Here is a 19,876-nt window from a genome sequence, read left to right as displayed (position 1 = left end):
CCTGATCTTCAACGCCAGATCTTCAACGCTTTCAATATTAAAAAAAAACCTTCCAAATTTACATTAAATTCCGGTATGGGCATATATTCCAGCATCAAAAAAATGAATAGAATCAATTTGCAGATTTAAAACTGGGTAATTTCATACCAATCATTTGCTGGCCAACTGAATGGAGTTTTCCAGGACTTTGTTGAGCTGAAATCTCCTCAAATCAACTGCAGCATTACCATAGCTCTGATACCACAATAATGGCAGAAGTTTCCTCAGACACGTAATTTTATTAATCAGAAAAAACAATTACATAATTGATTTGCAAGAGCTTACACCCGAACAACCAAACACTCTTGCAATGAGCTATTTATAAGCTCCATGTCCTAACTACCTCTAATTATGGATCACTTATTAAATAACAAGTGTCCATTTACAATAAATGCTATTCAAACCAACTAGCTAACTAATCTCCTATAATAGAGCCTAAGATACGACTCATTTGGAGAGTCATATCTAGTTACAACAATATGCTAATTCTAAAAGTCTCCATTAAATAATTAAACATTCTAGAATAATAATTATTAATTTAATATCTTAAATTAATAATTATTTTATTCTAATTTTATAACCTATGATAAAATTGTATTTATGGATCATCTAACAGTTTCCACGGAGGATATATGACTAGTCTGACACACCCATCCATTTAGGAAAATGGGATTAGGCTGGAATAAGATTCCCTCGTCAAATTTATGTGAGTGGAGGCATCTGCGCCACTCACCTTTGTCTATTTCGGTAGACATCACCGAGGAAGTGTTTTGTCTGTGACACGGATGGAACAATCCTTGGTAACCTGGAAATTTTTCGCTATACCTGGGGGCATGCAAACCTTTTGGCATGCAAGCAAAGAGCGACCATTTATTTTTTAAATTTGTAGGTCCTCTAACCCTTTAAACTCATAGGATTGGTCGTTTCCTAACTTGCATAAAGAAAGGATGTGAAGCAAAGCTTTGTAAGGTGCAAGCTTCTTAAAAATGGCATCTTAGATGAGACATCCTTATTATACGACTGGATTAATCGAGCAGTTTTAACGCGGACTTCAAGCTCGTTAAAAAATAAACATAAGCAATGAGCAAGTCTTTCCCCCAGCGTTTAAGCTCATTTTAAAATAAAAAAATGAATGAATTTCTAGTAAATAACCATCGTGAATGTATTACTTCAGCCTTTGAAGCCTTGGTCGTGTTCTCATCATCACCTCCACTCTGTATTGGCTGATCATTCACCTCCACTTGATTGTTTACCCCTTTTGAGGAATAGCTGTGAAGAGTGATCTTGTTAGCCATCCTTGTGACACTGTCGTGATTGGAAAATTCCAAACCTTACCTGGAATCATCTGCTACCCGAATCTATCACTCGTTCCTCAAAAAACGAGTCTCCTTTAAGCTCCTTTCAAGTGACTTGTAAAATATTAAAATATTTCCGAGCCATTGGCCTTTCCAACTCGTTAAAGTGACCGGAAGTGCTATCCCTCCTTCACATTTTAATCTTTTTGGACCCGGGGGATTATTACACAAAATGATCGAGTGCTTGTTTTGTTCGGCTCGTTAAAAGTACCAAAAATTCATCCCTTTTGTATTATTTTATACTTCTTCAGACTTAAGGGATTAGATGACGAAAAAAGGATTTTTGGAGTTTCCTTTACGTCCCTTTTCAGACTCCCTAAAATTGAAAAGGACCGAGTTATCTTTGTCGTTAAACTCGTTAAAACCTAATAGTGACAAACTTGTCCATAACATACAAGAATGAGTTTCACTATCGCTAGGCTCGTTAAAACATAGCGATGGGAAAATTATAGAACAAGAATATGTTATCCTCCTCAAGCTTGACAAAAATAAAGAGGTATTGGTCAGCAATGACCGGGGAAAATTTTGGAAGAAAACTTGAAGAAACTTTGTTGGTAGCAAGTCGCTCTTGAACATGACACTTTCACTCTGCATCTGAGTCGGGTTGGGTTGTTCCATTCACTGGTCACGTCACCATGGTTCCATCACACCATCCACATTTTGGGTTAATGCTACCAATCCATCATGTCAGTATCGCCGATATGTTCAATAGAAGTGTTGGGCCTCAAAATCGTCCCTATTTTCACTCCATTATTCACTTATATCTTCACATTTTACCTTCATGTCACCTCCATTCCACCTCCATATCATTATGTTTACCTCATTATCGGGTCATAACAATACTTTTCCAAAGTTTATTAATTCTTAACATTTCTAAGTGAATTTATGGCTAAAACTTAGAAAATAATATGCTTAAACTTATACCTAACAATTAGCATGAGTTTGTTGACATCTGTAGGTTGCAAGGAAACTTCCAAGACACATTTTTGTGGCCTTGAAAGATCAAATTCGAATTTGATAAGATACACCTCATGGAAAAGATCATGGAGAAGATCATGGACCTCATGGAGGAAATCATGGAGGATAGGATTATGTGTCTAGATGGTTGAGAAATGTATGGAACTAAAAGAGAGATTAATGGATCATCATTATGAGTTTGTTATCTCCTCTCATTGTATAAATAGGAGTACCTCCTCCATTCCAAGGGGAGGACTCTTAGAGCATTGTATCCAACTTATGATGGAATAGAATAAAGCTTTGTTTGACATATATTTTCATTATGTAGTTTTAGAAATAGTTTTCCATTATGTAGTTTTAGATATAAGTTATCTTAATGTAGTATATGGAATGGCTTGTTACTTTGTTCTTAGGAGAATTGAGCTCACTCTAGAAGGAGCAAAGGAACTTGTTGTTTCATATTAGATCTTATTTTATTTAATTGCTTAGATGTTTGATGTTTGAGGATTGGTTTGATGAATGAATTTTCAATTAGAATATTATCAACATATGAGAGGACAACAAAGAGTCTAAGTTAGGCTCTCTCTCTCTATTTGATTTGTAATTGGAATTCATCTTTTTGCTTTTATGTTTCAAGTTATTTCATTTAGTTTACACTTATGGATGAATTTTAGTCTAGTCTGGATTAGTACAAGAGAGGACAATCAAGAGACTAAGTTAGTCTTTCTCTCTTTGAATCTAAACAACAATTAAAGTTCATCCTCTCGTTTGCATTTTAAGTTTCTAGTTTTATGATTTCTCTATGATACTGTAGGGAAGGACAACCAGGATCTCCTTAGTTAGGAGCCTCTTCCCTTGCATATTATATTGAATCGTAGGTAATTTAATTAGACATAGAATTAGTCGCCTACTCCTGCACATATAGTGCTGGCATCATCAAAAGCTTACGAGTTTCCCTGGTCGATATTTAATGCAGCAATTTAAGCACAATAAATTGCCCAACATTTTGGCGCCGTTGCCGGGGAATGGTGCTAAGGGAGTAGGCATTAGAATTTAATTCAGTATTTATTTTTCTTTAGACAGAATAATTTGTGAACCCTGGTGACAGCAGGATCTTCACAAAAGAGTTTAAGTTTAAGTTTTTTTTTATGGTTTACTGTTTAGCTAGTTTAAATTTTGTCTTTTCAAAAACACCCCCCCTGCATAAATAAACACAAATCAATCGATAAGTATGCTCTCTTCCTGCGCTTCGTGCGATCAGGAAGATCATTGATTTGGTTCAAATAAAAAAAACTCTTGCTCAGGAATTCATTTGCAAAAAGAAATAAAGAATTTTGTGAAAAAAAACATTTTTAAATTTTTAGATGAAATTTAGTTTTTTTTTAATTTTAGATTTAAAAATTAAAAATAAAACATTTAGTTTTTTAGTTTTAGATTTAAAAAAAAAAAATAGTTGTTGATTTTAGATATTAAAAAAATTTAACCATTTTCTTTTTGTTTTTTTTTTTTTTTTTTTAAAATAAAAAAATTAACCATTTTAGATTTTTTTTTAAAAAAAAGCCTAACTATTTTTTTTGTTTTTTTAAATATTTAAAAATGCAAAACATTTAAAAAAAAAACAACTTTTTGAAAACTAACCAATTTTTTTTTTATGTTTTCTAGATATTTAATAACCTCCTATAGAAACCATGTCTGCGCTAGTCTGCGGAAAGAGGTCACTTTTTGAAGATCTGCATACTCCGCCACCCATCTCCAAGAGGCTTCGCTGTTCTAGTAGTAATTCGCCAATCCGATTCTCTTCCAATTCTCCCACAAGGAGCCCCACAGCAACAGATATTCATAACCAAAACCACTCTACCGATATTCATCATCTTTCTCAACTCAGAGGGCTTTTCCCCGATATCCATGAACGACATCTTGAAGCAGTGTTGGAGTCATGTGGCAATGATCTTGCTTCGGCAATCAAGAGTTTGAATGAGCTCCGACTAGGACGCGAAAGAGATTCAACTCCTTGCAAAAACACAGCAGATTCAAGCATCGTTTCACATGTTGATCAAACCGAGGAAGGAAATACAGATATTGGCATTCCAATTGAAGAACGGGTTGCTAATGACCATGTGGGAGGGGCTGCTGCAGCCATTCCAGTTAATGGTTCTGGTTGGGTGGAGCTTCTTTTGCAAGAGATGCAGAATGCATCTGGTATGGATGATGCAAAAATACGTGCTTCGAGAGCATTGGGGGCACTTGAAAAGGCAATAGTTAGCCGCACGGGTTCTATTGCGGAGGACTTGCAAAAGGAAAACATGCTGCTGAGGCAGCAAGTCGAAGGTCTTTCTCGTGATAATGGTATTCTGAAACAAGTTGTAGCTATACAGCATGAGCGACAGAAGGAACATGATGAAAGGGCCAGTGAATTGCAAAATCTGAAGCAGCTTTTATCATAGTATCAAGAATAGCTAAGGACATTGCAGGGAAGATAAGGTGGTTAAAATTGGGAGAGCTTGTGATGAGGGTCACCGGTGGATGTGCTCGAAAACAATATCTGATGCTGTGGACGTGGAGGCAATACAACTGCCCATGCACCTTGATGATTATCCTAGTAGCAAGACGGCGATGATTATCCTACCTGGCACATCTTCCGATTCTAACCAAGATCCTGAAGAGATCATCGGAAATCATAAATTTCGCGGATTTTTCTCTGATGCTATGATGGTCAGCCCAACAGAAACCGCCGCATCCACATCGAATCTGACCGCTCCGGCGCTCTTTCTTGCCATAAACCGCAACCAATTCAAAGCATTTAATCGCTGGAGAAAACCTGGAGCGGGCATTAAGGAATTAGTTGGTTCAGACTGAGGTTGGAATGATGCATTACCATGGGTCATTTGGTTTTGTAAAATGTTCTTCGTTGAAAATGGCGTACCCTGTTCTGCAATCTTCCTACGAGTACTAAGGTAGCAAATAAGAACTATCACAAAAACCGCAGCAGGCATGTTAATCCATACGGAAGAGCTTGTCAAGGACATTAGATATACGAGACCAGACGTTTTGAAGGCCGGTCCACTTCAAGGAAATCTCTGACAGAGGATCCCCGCCGCAGAACAAAACATTCCTGGAGATGCTTATTGTTGTCACTATCGCGCATGGACGAATTAGAGGAGGCGGAGGCATTCAAAGAATCCATCTCTAACATCCACGAACAATACAGGCGCACCTTCAACAGTGAAGCGATCTTCGACTTCAGTCCAGCTAAAACCTCTGCAGCTGCCGACTCAAACAGAGGTAAGAAATCGGCGGGAGCTTCCACGAGAACAGCGTGGAATGAGTGCCTTATTTGGATCTCATTCAGGGGAAAGCGAGTTCTGGAGCTTGGATGTGGGAATGGTCTTCCTGGGATTTTTGCATGTCTGAAGGGTGCTTCAACTGTACATTTTCAAGATTTCAATGCTGAAGTTTTACGTTGTCTCACTATACCAAATGTATATGTGAACCTTCAAAATGCTCGTGAGCTTCACCTGATGTTCACTTCTACGCTGGTGACTGGGGAGATCTGCATACTTTACTGTCTGTTGTTGGGGAGGATCAGATTGGTGCAAGTGATATCAAATCAGTTTTTCTGGAACAAATGCAACAAGGTGGAGATTTGAACCTGATTGGCCAGTCATTAACCCCTCATATGGTCGCATACCTGCCAGCAAACTCAATACTCCAACCAACTCCAAAAATTGCGCAAGGAGGCAGGTAAGATTACATATTTTTCTTCGTATATATGAATCTTCGTTCTTTGGATAGGAATGTGCTTCCTGCACTGGCATTTAGACGATTGTTCCATGTAAAGAACGACCCTTTTCCAATATTAGACTCTCAATACTGCACGAAGTACAAGGATATGATCCGTCTCAATTTAAAATCTACGGCCATTAGTGTCGTAGTTAAACTAAGCCAGAAACGTGAAGGGGAACTATTTTTCATTCGTGAAATTGTTGATGACACATATATAGGCTAGGGTTTTCTTTTCTTCTTATAAGGGCTGACATTTTCGATATTGAATTCACGTTACTTTTTAGTATGTCAGTGCCCTTTGGGCGCATCAATCTCGCGGTATTATTTATTTACATAGTACATGGAATTTCACGAAATTGTTTTTTCGCATTGTCAGCTTAACTTTAAGCTTTTGAAATTTTTGCTAAGGTATGCTCACCGCCACGCCCAGGCTACAAAGCCCTAGGAAATACGTTAGCTTATTTATTTGATCATGACTTCCATAAATATGTAGTGTATGATCTTACAGTGCGGACATGATATGCTCTTCATCGTGGATTTTTTTGGTCCAAAACGAAGAACATCATGAACACCACCTTTTTGTCTCTGCGGACACGTCGTTCTTCCAAAGTTGAAAGGTCATTGATTCATATATATGAGCGGATTTTATGGTTAGTAAATCCCGGGATAATTTTGATAAGAGTCATCAGGTCTTTGCCACCATTGAGCCCCAGTGTGCCATCATGCCATCATTTAACCCGACCAATTGCCACCGTTAAACACATATCTGCTGAATCCTTGCAAATATCGATAGGCCCTGGCGATAAAACAGAGTGGAAAAATTGTAATAATGTGGTCATGGATTTGTAAAAATATCTGGAGCATATCTCAGAAAATCAACATGATCAGCTTCCAAAAAGCAAGGAGTGTGCCCAACGCATAACATGTAGAAAATTCCAACTCAGAAGCACGATGCATCAGAAACCCTCCAAAGATTCGGCCATCCTATGGTTATTGCTGGCGCTTGTGAGTTTCCATCATTATGAGCTGGTGGTTACTATTTGTTGTTTTTTTTTTATTATTTTCAAAAAAAAAAACATAAATAATAAATTAAAAACAATGTTTTTAATTTGTTATTTAAAAATAAAAAATAAATAAAAAAATTTGTGTGTTATTTTTTTTAATTTGTTATTTGAATAAAAATAAAAAAATTATTTTGTACGGTTGTTTTTTTATTTAAATAAAAATAAAAAATATTTTGTGTAATATTTTGGATAAAAAAAAAAAAAATCAAAACCACACAAAATAATTTTTATTTTTATTTAAAATAAAATTTTCCTTATTTTTATTTTAAAAAAAAAAAATTAACTTCATTTTAGTGATAGTTTTTCTTTATTAGGTTTTCATACATAAAATTTTGTTGATTTTTAAAAAAAAATATTTCAACTTAAATAATAAATTAAAACATTTATGTTTTTAATTTATCGTTTAAAGGAAAATCTAAATAAATAAATAAAATCAACATAAAAAAAATTAAAAAAATATGTTTTCATTTTACTTATTACTTTTAATATTTTCTTTTTAAATTTGTTGTTTAAAAATTAAAAACAATAAAAATAAATAAAAATAAAAAATAAAAAATAAAAACAAAAATTCACACAGATTTGAAAATAAAAAAATAGGATACTTGGAAACACATTTCGAAAATCAATTGGAGGATTCTACAGACGATAATTATTTCTGATAACTTTAAGTTGGCATCACATCATTCTGTTGTATGCTTTACAACGCACTAATATGCAGGACAGAATTGCCAAGCACATGAGTTATCGAACACAAACAGGGAGTATTATTTTTCATGGTTAGTTTTAAAATGGATTGAAACTTAAATCATGAATTGAGTTAATTTCAACGCTTTGATTTTTCCTAAATCTGATTTATTTGGTATGAAATTTTTGCGTAAGAATCATGAAGGAAATGATCAATTCTTCTTGAACAAACTTATGTTTCTTATGCCCAGTTTTTTTTACAGGTTACAGGATAACAAAGTGATCATTCAGGAGATTATATTGTGACGACAATTAGTCTTCCAAAGACTAATTCATGGCAAATTCTGAAGACAAATCCATCTCCACAACCACTACCTTCCACCTCCCTGAAAAAGTTTGAATTCCACCAATCATACATCCATAAGGCGTGACACTTCCATATCCATTTTTCACAGCAAGAGTTCTTAATTCATACATTATGCATTTCCTTACATCCATCCATTTTCCTTCTGATTACCATTCCCCTTCATTTCCACCAATAAAACTCTGCTTGAGTCAAAGTCCTAGAGTCTAAGTATCATTTACACAAACACCTAGAGGCTTGCATGCCTTAATGGCAAGTACTCTTGCCAATGAACAATGGGAGTACATTAATATCCCTTGTTCGTTGGATCTTGTAGGTGACTCGACTACGACAAATTTATTCGTACCTACAAAGATGTGTTAGGCATCCTGACTCCCATTGGAATCAATGGTGGGAGCTCTTGTGTTGGCTAGGGGCATTCATTAACGGCCACTAAGTCAACAACTTCTTGCTATGTTCGACATCGACACACTTAATCACATAGTAAGATTTGTGCCATCGAGCGTTGAAGACTTGAAGACCCATATTTTGTAGCAGATGAAGCCAATTTCCATTCATTGTATTTCCATTCATTGTATACATTGTATTTCACTTGAGGACAAGTGAATAAATAAGGCTGGGAGGAAAATGTAACTTCTATATTTTGTATACCTTCCAAGCCTTATATATTTTCAACCATATTCAGCAAGACTCATCAGATTCATCATCCAGCAGCAGATACAACTTTCAGCCATGTTCAGCAGACTCCTCAGATTTTTCATCCAGCAGCAGAGGATCCAGCAGCCGATACAATAATACAGATTCATCTTTCACCCACAGCTTGAAGAAGCAGATTTAGAGCAGAATTGTGGCAGCTGCACATGCATGATTCATGCATGATTTTTCCAACCAAGTAAAGAAGACCATGAAAAAAAGTTCTTGCAGCCACACGTGCACAGCTCTCATCCATTTTGGAAGGGTAAGTTAAGGTGTGATATTTTCTAACTTTTAACCATTAAATTCCTTGAAAAGTTAGAATAATAATTTTTGGAAAAACTTCACTTCCTTTTTCCTTGCTTTCCCCATTTCACATAATTTTCCAAATCATCCGTTTAAGGGGAAGGATACATCCACATTCATATATCACATTCATATAACATCCACATTCATATATCACATTCTTAACCCCACTTACCTTCAAGCTATATTCACTATTACATGAGCATACAAATGGCTTTGTCAAAAGTATTTAAAAGTTAATTGGATGCTAACAGAATCATGGTTGTTACACAAGAACCAACCATGATGCATTCCAACAAAATGCCAACACAAGCATGGTTGTTACACAAGAACCAACCATGATGCATTCCAACAAAAATACTCTGCAATAAAAAGCACATTATCATTATGAAAAGGTCATACATTGAATGCAACAAACAAAATATGGTTGAAACACAAGAACCAACCAAGTTGTAATTCATCAAAAATTCTTTGCAAAATTTAAGTAAATGATATCATGCAGAGTTCGAGCCAAAGCTCAAGTACCAAAACGTAATGTAATAGATTGCATGAGGACATGTGATACCATTGATTGCATGAGGACATGCAATATCTTGAGTTTGGGGGAGATGTTGGGCCTCAAAATCGTCCCTATTTTCACTCCATTATTCACTTATATCTTCACATTTTACCTTCATGTCACCTCCATTCCACCTCCATATCATTATGTTTACCTCATTATTGGGTCATAACAATACTTTTCCAAAGTTTATTAATTCTTAACATTTCTAAGTGAATTTATGGCTAAAACTTAGAAAATAATATGCTTAAACTTATACCTAACAATTAGCATGAGTTTGTTGACATGTGTAGGTTGCAAGGAAGCTTCCAAGACACCTTTTTGTGGCCTTGAAAGATCAAATTCGAATTTGATAAGATACACCTCATGGAAAAGATCATGGAGAAGATCATGGACCTCATGGAGGAAATCATGGAGGATAGGATTATGTGTCTAGATGGTTGAGAAATGTATGGAACTAAAAGAGAGATTAATGGATCATCATTATGAGTTTGTTATCTCCTCTCATTATATAAATAGGAGTACCTCCTCCATTCCAAGGGGAGGACTCTTAGAGCATTGTATCCAACTTATGATGGAATAGAATAAAGCTTTGTTTGACATATATTTTCATTATGTAGTTTTAGAAATAGTTTTCCATTATGTAGTTTTAGATATAAGTTATCTTAATGTAGTATATGGAATGGCTTGTTACTTTGTTCTTAGGAGAATTGAGCTCACTCTAGAAGGAGCAAAGGAACTTGTTGTTTCATATTAGATCTTATTTTATTTATTTGCTTAGATGTTTGATGTTTGAGGATTGGTTTGATGAATGAATTTTCAATTAGAATATTATCAACATATGAGAGGACAACAAAGAGTCTAAGTTAGGCTCTCTCTCTCTATTTGATTTGTAATTGGAATTCATCTTTTTGCTTTTATGTTTCAAGTTATTTCATTTAGTTTACGCTTATGGATGAATTTTAGTCTAGTCTGGATTAGTACAAGAGAGGACAATCAAGAGACTAAGTTAGTCTTTCTCTCTTTGAATCTAAACAACAATTAAAGTTCATCCTCTCATTTGCATTTTAAGTTTCTAGTTTTATGATTTCTTTATGATACTGTAGGGAAGGACAACCAGGATCTCCTTAGTTAGGAGCCTCTTCCCTTGCATATTATATTGAATCGTAGGTAATTTAATTAGACATAGAATTAGTCACCTACTCCTGCACATATAGTGCTGGCATCATCAAAAGCTTACGAGTTTCCCTAGTCGATATTTAATGCAGCAATTTAAGCACAATAAATTGCCCAACAAGAAGTCGCTCAGAGAATTCACCTGTGTCTCACCCACTATAATACATCTTCGCTCCATTTTTTCATGACCACCACCCTGAACCGTATATCACCAGATCGTTTTCACCTCCATTAAAATCATTTGCTCCATTCCATGTCATTGATGTGGGATTCACTAAGGCCCTCCTATGACAGATCACTTCTTGTCGACATCAGCTCATTATCCAAGAAGTCGATCTAGGAACAACCCTTTCAGTACTTTGAAGCTTGCATGCCTCAATGGCAAGTTTCTCACTTCTAGCGACAGGTTTACATCAACGGCCTTCAACCGAAAGATTTTGTGTGGTGTTCGATGCCAAGTCCCTTATTCACACCACGTGAATTGTACTGCAATACCTTGAGGATCATTATCATTATCGGTGATTCCTCTCACACCTGTTAACAGCTTACATCATTGGCTGGTAATCAGGCGATGTCTTTCCATGTTTGACTCCAGAACATCTCTCACATGGATCGACTTGTACTTTGAGTGAAGATCGAACGAGATTGAAGACCCCGGATCTAGTTTCATCCATCCGGGCTACGATATACATTCAGGAAAATAAAGACATCAAATTTACATCATTGCTGCACAGATAATCATCCAATCTAAGGGATGATGGCTCTACCAGAATCAACAGTCTACACTCAGACGATTGTCTGTCCTATGTAAATGAAAATGAATTTATAAAGCTGAGCATGGGAATGCCTGCCTCAGCTAGATCATGAAAACAGTATGAAGATAATTTATTGTATTGTATCTTATTACAGGTCGCCTTCCAGCTCGAAAAAACTTTGGATCCTCATGATAAATCATTTCACCCGACATCAAAATATTAACGACCTCACGCTTTAGGGGGCAACTATTATAGACATTTTTGGGCACTACAACCCCAAGCATAAATTTTCATAAACCAAGGGCTCCTAAGTCCATAAAGGTGTTGTTCCAACCCGTAAAATAACAAGGTCAACTGATTACAGCATCTCCCAGAAGTTCTCCATGAAAAACTACTCAGAACTGGTCAAACCTGGACCATTTCACCTGCTCCATAGGTAAAGTGCGTTGCATCCCACCTGAATACACACAGTAGGTGTGATGCATGTCAAAAAACCCTTCTATGGGGTGTGATGGGCGAGAAGGGACAAATGGAAGGGTCAACCCGCAAGGTGGAGGAGCATGGAATCTTCCAGAAACCTCTCCTGTGACACTTGCCTCTCTGAATTCGACCAGGGATGAGTAAGAGATCATCAATCTCCAAATGGAATGAAGAACTATCAGAGAGAAGACACTAATCAAATCTCAAAAGATGACTCACCTCCCTTGTAGACATCTATATATGGATCCCTCATCGGAGAGATCTAGAAGCTGGAATTTTGTATCTTGTAAGGAAGTGTTGTTGGTTTCTTGGTGCAATATCATAGTGCTGGGTGATCTAAGATTTTCATGAGGTGAAGAAGGGCTTTCTTGCTGAGAGGATGATGTTGGTTCAGAACAATTGGTTGTAATCCTCTTTGCTCTTTCTTGATTATCAATAAAGCTATTCAAGTTTTCCTCCACATTCTTGTATGATTGATGATTTATGCATTTGTGTGGTCAATGTACATCTGATCCTATATTGTTTATGATAATAGATTTATGTTCCTAGATAGTGTTATGCTGCTTTGATTCTACAGGTACTCCTTGAAGCTGGGTAGACAAGGAAGCGAGTGGCAAAGACCTACCAGAAGAGAGAGGAATCAAGCAAGGAACCAAGCGCAAGACAACGGTTAGTCTCCTTATTCTTCTCTTATCTATTTCTCATAAAGGAAAACGAAAGTAGTTTTTAGTGTGTTTGTTTCTAAGGTAGCTACCAGCCTTAGTGGGACTAGCAGCTCTATATAGACACTAGTTTTCTAGATAACAAACCCTAACTTGATTGCTACATAAGCAATGTCAGAGTCATTGTGAAAGTGGTCAGAGCATTTGAAAGGATAACCTACTAAGCTTTTGAGATCCATCTCATATCTGAAGAAGTGAGCTAGAAGGGAGAGAGAGAAGTAGAAGGGGCAAAGGAAGACTAATACAATGGATAGTTGTAATCACTCTTCTATTATTAATATAGAAGTACAATTGCGCTCCCTATTCCATAGTGTCGGCAACATTGTTCACTAAGTTGTTCATTTAATACTTGTTTGTACGAGTAGTTTGAGTTGTATGCAAATATATGTTCATTGTGTATTCATATATTGGTTTTCAAGGTTGTATGTTGTGATTTTGTTTGCCTTTCCTTTATGCAGGAATTGATTTGGAGCCGGCTTTGAGGGAGTTCCTTTGGTTGCATTGCGATCTCCAAACAAATATAGAAGGAGACTTGAGGTAATACTCTTTACATACTTCGTTAATTGATATTTGTATATGAACATATGTATGACTTGGAAGCATCTACAGATAATCTTACAGTGTATCAAAAGTCCCAGGAAGGCATTTGAGGGTAGTTTTCATTCTCCATACACCGTGCATTTTACCCCATAGCATTTATCTAAGGCGAAGTTTCAGGTGAGCCAATGGGGCTTCCAATATACCCTGAGGGTATGTGGAAGCGAGTTTGTGCATGGTTCTATCTAATGCGCTGCTACTTGAAGGTGTACCCACAAGGGTTACAAGGAAGTCCAAAAAGCGTGACCACCTCTTGTATTTCCTCCGTGCATGCCTCCCCAAATTCACATGTTTATGCACTCAATGGAAAATCTCGTGGTTTAAAGACACCAAAATGTGTTTCTAGCCTATAAAACTTTCTGCCCAAAAATGGAGATTCCACTAGCCCTAGAAAACACTATGATACCACTTGTTATGCTCTTGACCTACAAGAAGATACCAGAATAACAAATATACAAAGAAATACAACCCAGAACATAGAACAATATGAGAAAAACAACAAGTATTTTATTATTCAAAGATGAAAGCAATGTTCACTTGCCTCTTCGAGGGGGCAACCTCTAGCAGAGTAGAGCTCAATTACAAAATAATACATGACGCTCCTAAATGGTGAGTCTCTATCCTTTATATAGAATTCATACATGAAATACCATGGGTCAGTACCATGGTTCTCTCAATACCATCAATCTAACACCATGGCCCTTTTGCAACTAATTTTGGTCCCTTTCTTTAAAGTAGGTCAACCACTTACAATTATTAATGCGAGCTTTATTGACTCTTTAACTAATTATAACTATGACTCGAACCTATTACATAAATAAAGGGGTTAGGGTTGGACCCTAACAGAAAGGTCACATTCACTCGAGTTCATCACCTTGTGGGAGCCCGATTGTGTTGGTACAGAAGAAGGATGGGACTTGGAGACTCTGTATTGACTATCAGGCATTGAACAAGATCATTGTCTGGAATAGGTACCCAATCCCATGGAGAGATCACCTTCTAGACAAACTAAAGGGGGGAAAAATTTCAGCAAGGTCGACTTGAAGTCTAGATATCACAAGGTACCTATAAAACCCTCCGATGTGTGGAAGACTACCTTCAAAGCCAAGGAGGGCCTTTTCAAATGGTTGGTTATGCCTTTTGGGTTGACGAATGCTCCTGCAACCTTCATGAGGCTAATGGATGACATATTTTGGCTATTCACCAACTCATTTGTAGCCATATACTTCGATGAAATCCTCATATTCTTCCAAAGTTGGGAAGAGCACCTCCACCACGTCTGATAGGTTCTTTAAACACTGTGGCAACACAACCTATGTTCCAATTTAGGGAAATGCACTTTTGGCATGACCCAGGTTCAATATTTGGAATACATTATTGACAAGCGGGGGATGCATGTAGATCCAACCAAGATCCAAGTTATTCCAGATTTTTCGGCCCCAACCACTCTAATAGAGCTCCACATATTTTCAGATCTTGCCAACTTCTACTGTAGGTTCGTGTTGGAGATCTCTCATATCACTTGGCCCTTGAGTCAATTCATGAGTGAAAGAAACATTATTTTGGTTAGAATCTCAACAGAAGGAATTCGAAGAGTTGAAACATCACCTCTTCTCCACACTAGTGCTCACATTACCAAACATGCAACAACCATTTGAGATCAAGATAGATGCTTCTGACTATGCTATTGGGGAAGTCCCTACTCAATAGGGGCATCTAGTGCCATATCACGGTTCGACACTTTCAGACACAGTCCGTAAGTATCCCACTTATGACAAAGATATGTATTCCATTATGAAGACTTGCCGACAATGGAAGCATTACATTTTGGGGAAGGAAACAATCATCCATACATACCAGCGACCCCTGCAGTTCACATAGATGCAAGGGAAGTTGCAGAATTATCATCATCAGAAGTGGTCCACATACCTCTAATAGTTCAATTTGAATATCAAGTACAAGAAGGGCAACATAAATAATGTTGCAGATTGCCCCATCCGACCACCGATAATGGTGTTAACCACCGTTCTCAACTCTTGTGGGCACGAGACTCCTGATTGGCCACTTATCTACAAAAATGACCCAAAATTATTCCACACATACCATACGCTCTTGGAGGGTCAACAAGTTCTAGGTTTTCACCTCCAGGATGCTTTGTTATGCCACTTGGGACACCTTTGTGTTCCTACAAGTGAGTGTGAAGATGATTTGGAAAGAGCACTACAGTTGGGCCACTGGGCATTTTGGGGTCGATAAAATGGTGGCAGTACTAGAGAAGTATTTCTATTTGCCAATTTTTTGATCAGATGTCAAGAAGTTCATCAAATCCTGAACTTCCTGCACCATTGCTAAATCGACCATCAAGAAGCAGGGTCTCTATACTCCACTTGCTACCCATAGGCGACCTTGGGAATCCATCTCCATGAATTACATGTTTGACCTTCCTTCTACTAAGTATGGAAATTATTGTTTTTTGTGTTCGTTGACAGATTCTTGAAGATGGCCATTATGGTGGCCTGCAAGAGGAGTATCACTACAGAATCCACTGCTAAACTCTTCTTTGAACAAGTATGGGTAAACTTTGGGATCCCAAAATCTATCATCTCATATCAGGACAACAGGTTCCTCAGTAATGTTAGGATACCAAGCTCACTAAGTCCACAACTTTCCATCCCCAAACTAATGGCCAGACATAAGTCATCAACAAGATGATGATACTCATTATGCACATGTACAACTCAAAGCATCCACACACATGGGATGAGCCTCCCCTATGTCCATTACAGCTACAACCAGGCTCTTGATATATTGATTGGCCACAACCCTTTTTAGGTGGGCTTGGGATTCAAGCCACTATGCCCCATTGATGTGGCCATACCATTTACAGTGACTCTGACAGATTTGGCTTATGTCCAATCCAAAGCTGACAAGGAAAATAGCTTCATTAAGCACAAGCAGCGACATGATCAACATCGGGTGCCACACAAGTTCCAAGTGGGCGACAAAGTTTGGCTATATTTGTAGAAGTAGTGCCTCGTTGGGCCCCAACGTAAGATTCACCTGTTTTGACATGGGCCATACAACATCACCAAGGCTATGGGAGATAATGATTTTTAGCTCAGCATCCCCCCATTCCTTGGCCTGCATCCAGTGTTCAATGTGGATCGCCTTTGGCCATACTTTCCACCATTACTCAACACATCCAACATTGCAAAGCAACTCACACCAACAGAATTAAATCCAAATTGCATTGAACAAGTTTCAACTGATTAGATCATGGATACGTAGATCAAGAACACTCACTAGTAGAAGATCCAACTGTATCGATTTGTCAAAGTGGACCAACTCTTGCACCAAGGAAAATGGCTCAATGAGGACCAAGTTCAGCAGAAGCTTCTTCATCTCATGGAGGAACTCAATGCAATGGAGACCATTTCTTCTTAAGGGGGGGAGAATGATCCCGTTGCATATTGGTGTCCACCTGCCTATTCCACTTGGACTCTCACCATTTTCTATATCAACTTATATTCATTTTCCTTAATTGTATCATAGTTTACTATTTTCGAAATTTTTTGAGTCCTGAACTTCCATAGCGATTTTGAGGCCCAAACGATGTTTCTTTGGCAATATTCCTTTGGGATATTTCATTGAAATAACATTCTCAGTTATATTCCTCTAAGAGATATTTCCAACAAGGTATCATGCACATCAACAGAGATAATATGACCAAGCTACGACTCTGGGAAGTTCACTACCCAACTAAGCCCAACGGGGCCCATAAACTCTTGTTCAATAATAAAAAGGCCCTTGAGCCTCATTGTAACTCAATAGAGAGGCATGTAGTTTCCACATCTCTTCTCAGAGATAAGTTGCCATTTCCCGAGCTAGTATCATTTCCATTTTGTTTGTAAGCATGTTTCGTTATTTGATATTAATCAAAGGAAGTTTTATTTCTGCTACATCTCTGTATTTATGGTTATATCTATAATTTGTTCCATTCATGTTTAAATTCATATCAGTGGTATCAAAGTAGTCTGCTCTTTCTTTGTTTTTCTTTGCATATCCCCAACGAGGTCGGGATATAAGGAGTTGGGGCTTGAACTCATTGAACCTTTGCAGGACCAGCCTCATAAATCTTGATGTCCTCCCATGGGGGAAGAAAAGAAAGATGAGCGAGTAGGAGATCCTATCAAATATTTCTCGAGGAGCCCCTCTAGAAACAAAGGAATGTGATGATGGATAACGTTTCCCATATCCTTCAACGGTTGGCCACCTATGGCACATCCACATCCAACAGTAACTCTGGAGGCTCGAAACCTTTTAAGGTACAAGTAAAATTTGACATTCCTATATTTGAGGGCCAAATAGATCTGTACATCGTAGATAAATGGTTGAATTTGCTAGAAGGATGGTTTTTTGTTCATGATTTTTCTAGCTGGGAAAAGATTACTTTTTCTCTTCTCAAAGCCACCCCCCATGTCAAGGACTAGTGGGAAACCTATTGCGAGTACAAGGATGAAAGTACAAGATCACTATTTTCAGCACTCTTAGTTGTAATTCATTACGGGATGCCATCAAGGAGAAGTACTACCCTGGCAAGAGCTACAAGGACAAACACATAAGGTGGAACACCTTTTGAACCTTAAGTCTTTGGGTAGTGCCCTGAGCCTGGGTGGGTCGTCCCCTGGCTATGAAAGTTGGACGAGGTGACTGGCAACTAAATCACGTTACACTTTTGTAGCCTTTTTTCACGCGTCCATCCATGTAGGTGGGTGGTGCATCTGGACATGGTCTTGGATGGCTTCTTTCAAACCACTTATAAAACATTCCAAGTAGAATTCATCTCCTAGACCTTCTGTGCAGATGGCCAATGTCTCAAAGGTTGCAATGTAGTATTTTACTATGCCTATCTCTCGGAGTTTGGTAAGACAACCCAAAAAATTAGATTCATGTTCAAAGTAGTCACAAATGGATTATGAGAACACCTGACAAGTAATTTTCCCGGGATAGCATTTCTTATGCCACTGCCACCATTGCCATCTCTCTTCGTCCAAGTAAAGGCCTCCCACACATAGTTTAGTTTCATGATATAAGATATCATTCAGGGTGCAATACTGATCCATTTGTGCTACTCATACTGTCGAATTAGAGCCATCAAATTTATACATGTCTAGCTTGGGTGGTTGAGGGTGGGAATGTTAGTGATTTCCATGGAAGTGAATATGATGACTAGACTCTCTTTTAGGGTCTTCATTAAAACCATGTGCCTCTAAATGCAACCCTGATGAGCTCCTGTTGAATGTTTCCATGAATTTCTTCATTTGATCTGCTAATATCTAGAAAGAAGCCAACTTCTTTTCAAGGCTCTCGATCTTCTCGTTGGCCATGGCTTGAGCTCTAGTTTCTACCATACACAGATTCAGATCACTTGTCATCACTTTGAAAAAATTTGGGACTGCCTAAAAATTGAAGCTCACAAGTGAATGGTAGCAACGCGATCGGCTTTTCTTCCTGATTCTTATGGGTTAATTCTCTTATAAGCGAACTAGGAAGGCCTCTTCTTCTACTCGGAAGGGAGTTTTACTCCCTGCTTATCACTGCAGTGGCCAATTTCCAGAAATCTTAATCTTCCTAATGCCCTGCGAGAATAACCCCAGGGTATAAGAGCCACAAGTCTCACTGCACAAATAAATAGAGCTTCCTGCGAAACCCCAACTATTGAATGTGAGTTGGACTATGGATGTGACAAAACCGCATATGCTAGATCTAAATGGTACTGTGGTGATAGAACCTCAACTGGAGGATCTAATTGTTACAATAGTGACAGAACCTCAACTGCTAGATCTGATCTAGCAAAGAAGATAATGGGTGATATTGAGAGAGACAAGGGAACTATGGGCTCAAGGAGTGTCGTGTGCTACAGATTGAAATATACATAAGGGTCCAACAGTAGTACTTGGCGCAATCTTTCATGGAACTAACTAAGGAGGATCAACCATACCCTTAGCCATAGTACCCGACTACCCTATCATACGCGCGAGTAATCTCTCCGAGTGCTATTCTCGGTGTCCTATATTAGCAAACTGGCCAACGATTTATCTAAGGCAAGGTTTTAGATGATCCTACGGGGCTTCCAATATACCCTGAGGGTACGTGGAAGCGATTCTGTGCATGATTCTGTCTAATGCGCTACTACTCGAAGGGGTACCTGTAGGGGTTACAAGGGAGTCTAAAAAGCGTGACCAACTCTTGTATTTATTGCGTGCATGCCTCTCCAAATCCACAGGTTTATGTGCTCAATGGAAAATCTCATGGTTTAAAGACGGTGGAATGTGTCTCTAG

General features: G+C 37.9%; 1 protein-coding gene across 1 annotated transcript; it reads left to right on the top strand.

The window, feature by feature from the left end:
* Window positions 1-4,039: 4,039 nt before the first annotated feature.
* Window positions 4,040-4,831, top strand: LOC149211328 (uncharacterized). Its single transcript, XM_089393142.1, is given in 1 exon segment — window positions 4,040-4,831. A coding segment is annotated over 1 exon segment (792 nt).
* Window positions 4,832-19,876: the final 15,045 nt, after the last annotated feature.

The sequence above is a fragment of the Pinus tabuliformis genome, chromosome 1_1 (genome assembly GCF_031772625.1).
Source record: "Pinus tabuliformis cultivar Carrire ecotype Pingquan chromosome 1_1, CPIR1, whole genome shotgun sequence".
Taxonomy (NCBI): Eukaryota; Viridiplantae; Streptophyta; class Pinopsida; order Pinales; family Pinaceae; genus Pinus; species Pinus tabuliformis.
The sequence above is the reverse complement of the archived record's forward strand: the minus strand, read 5'-3'. Positions and strand labels throughout refer to the sequence as shown.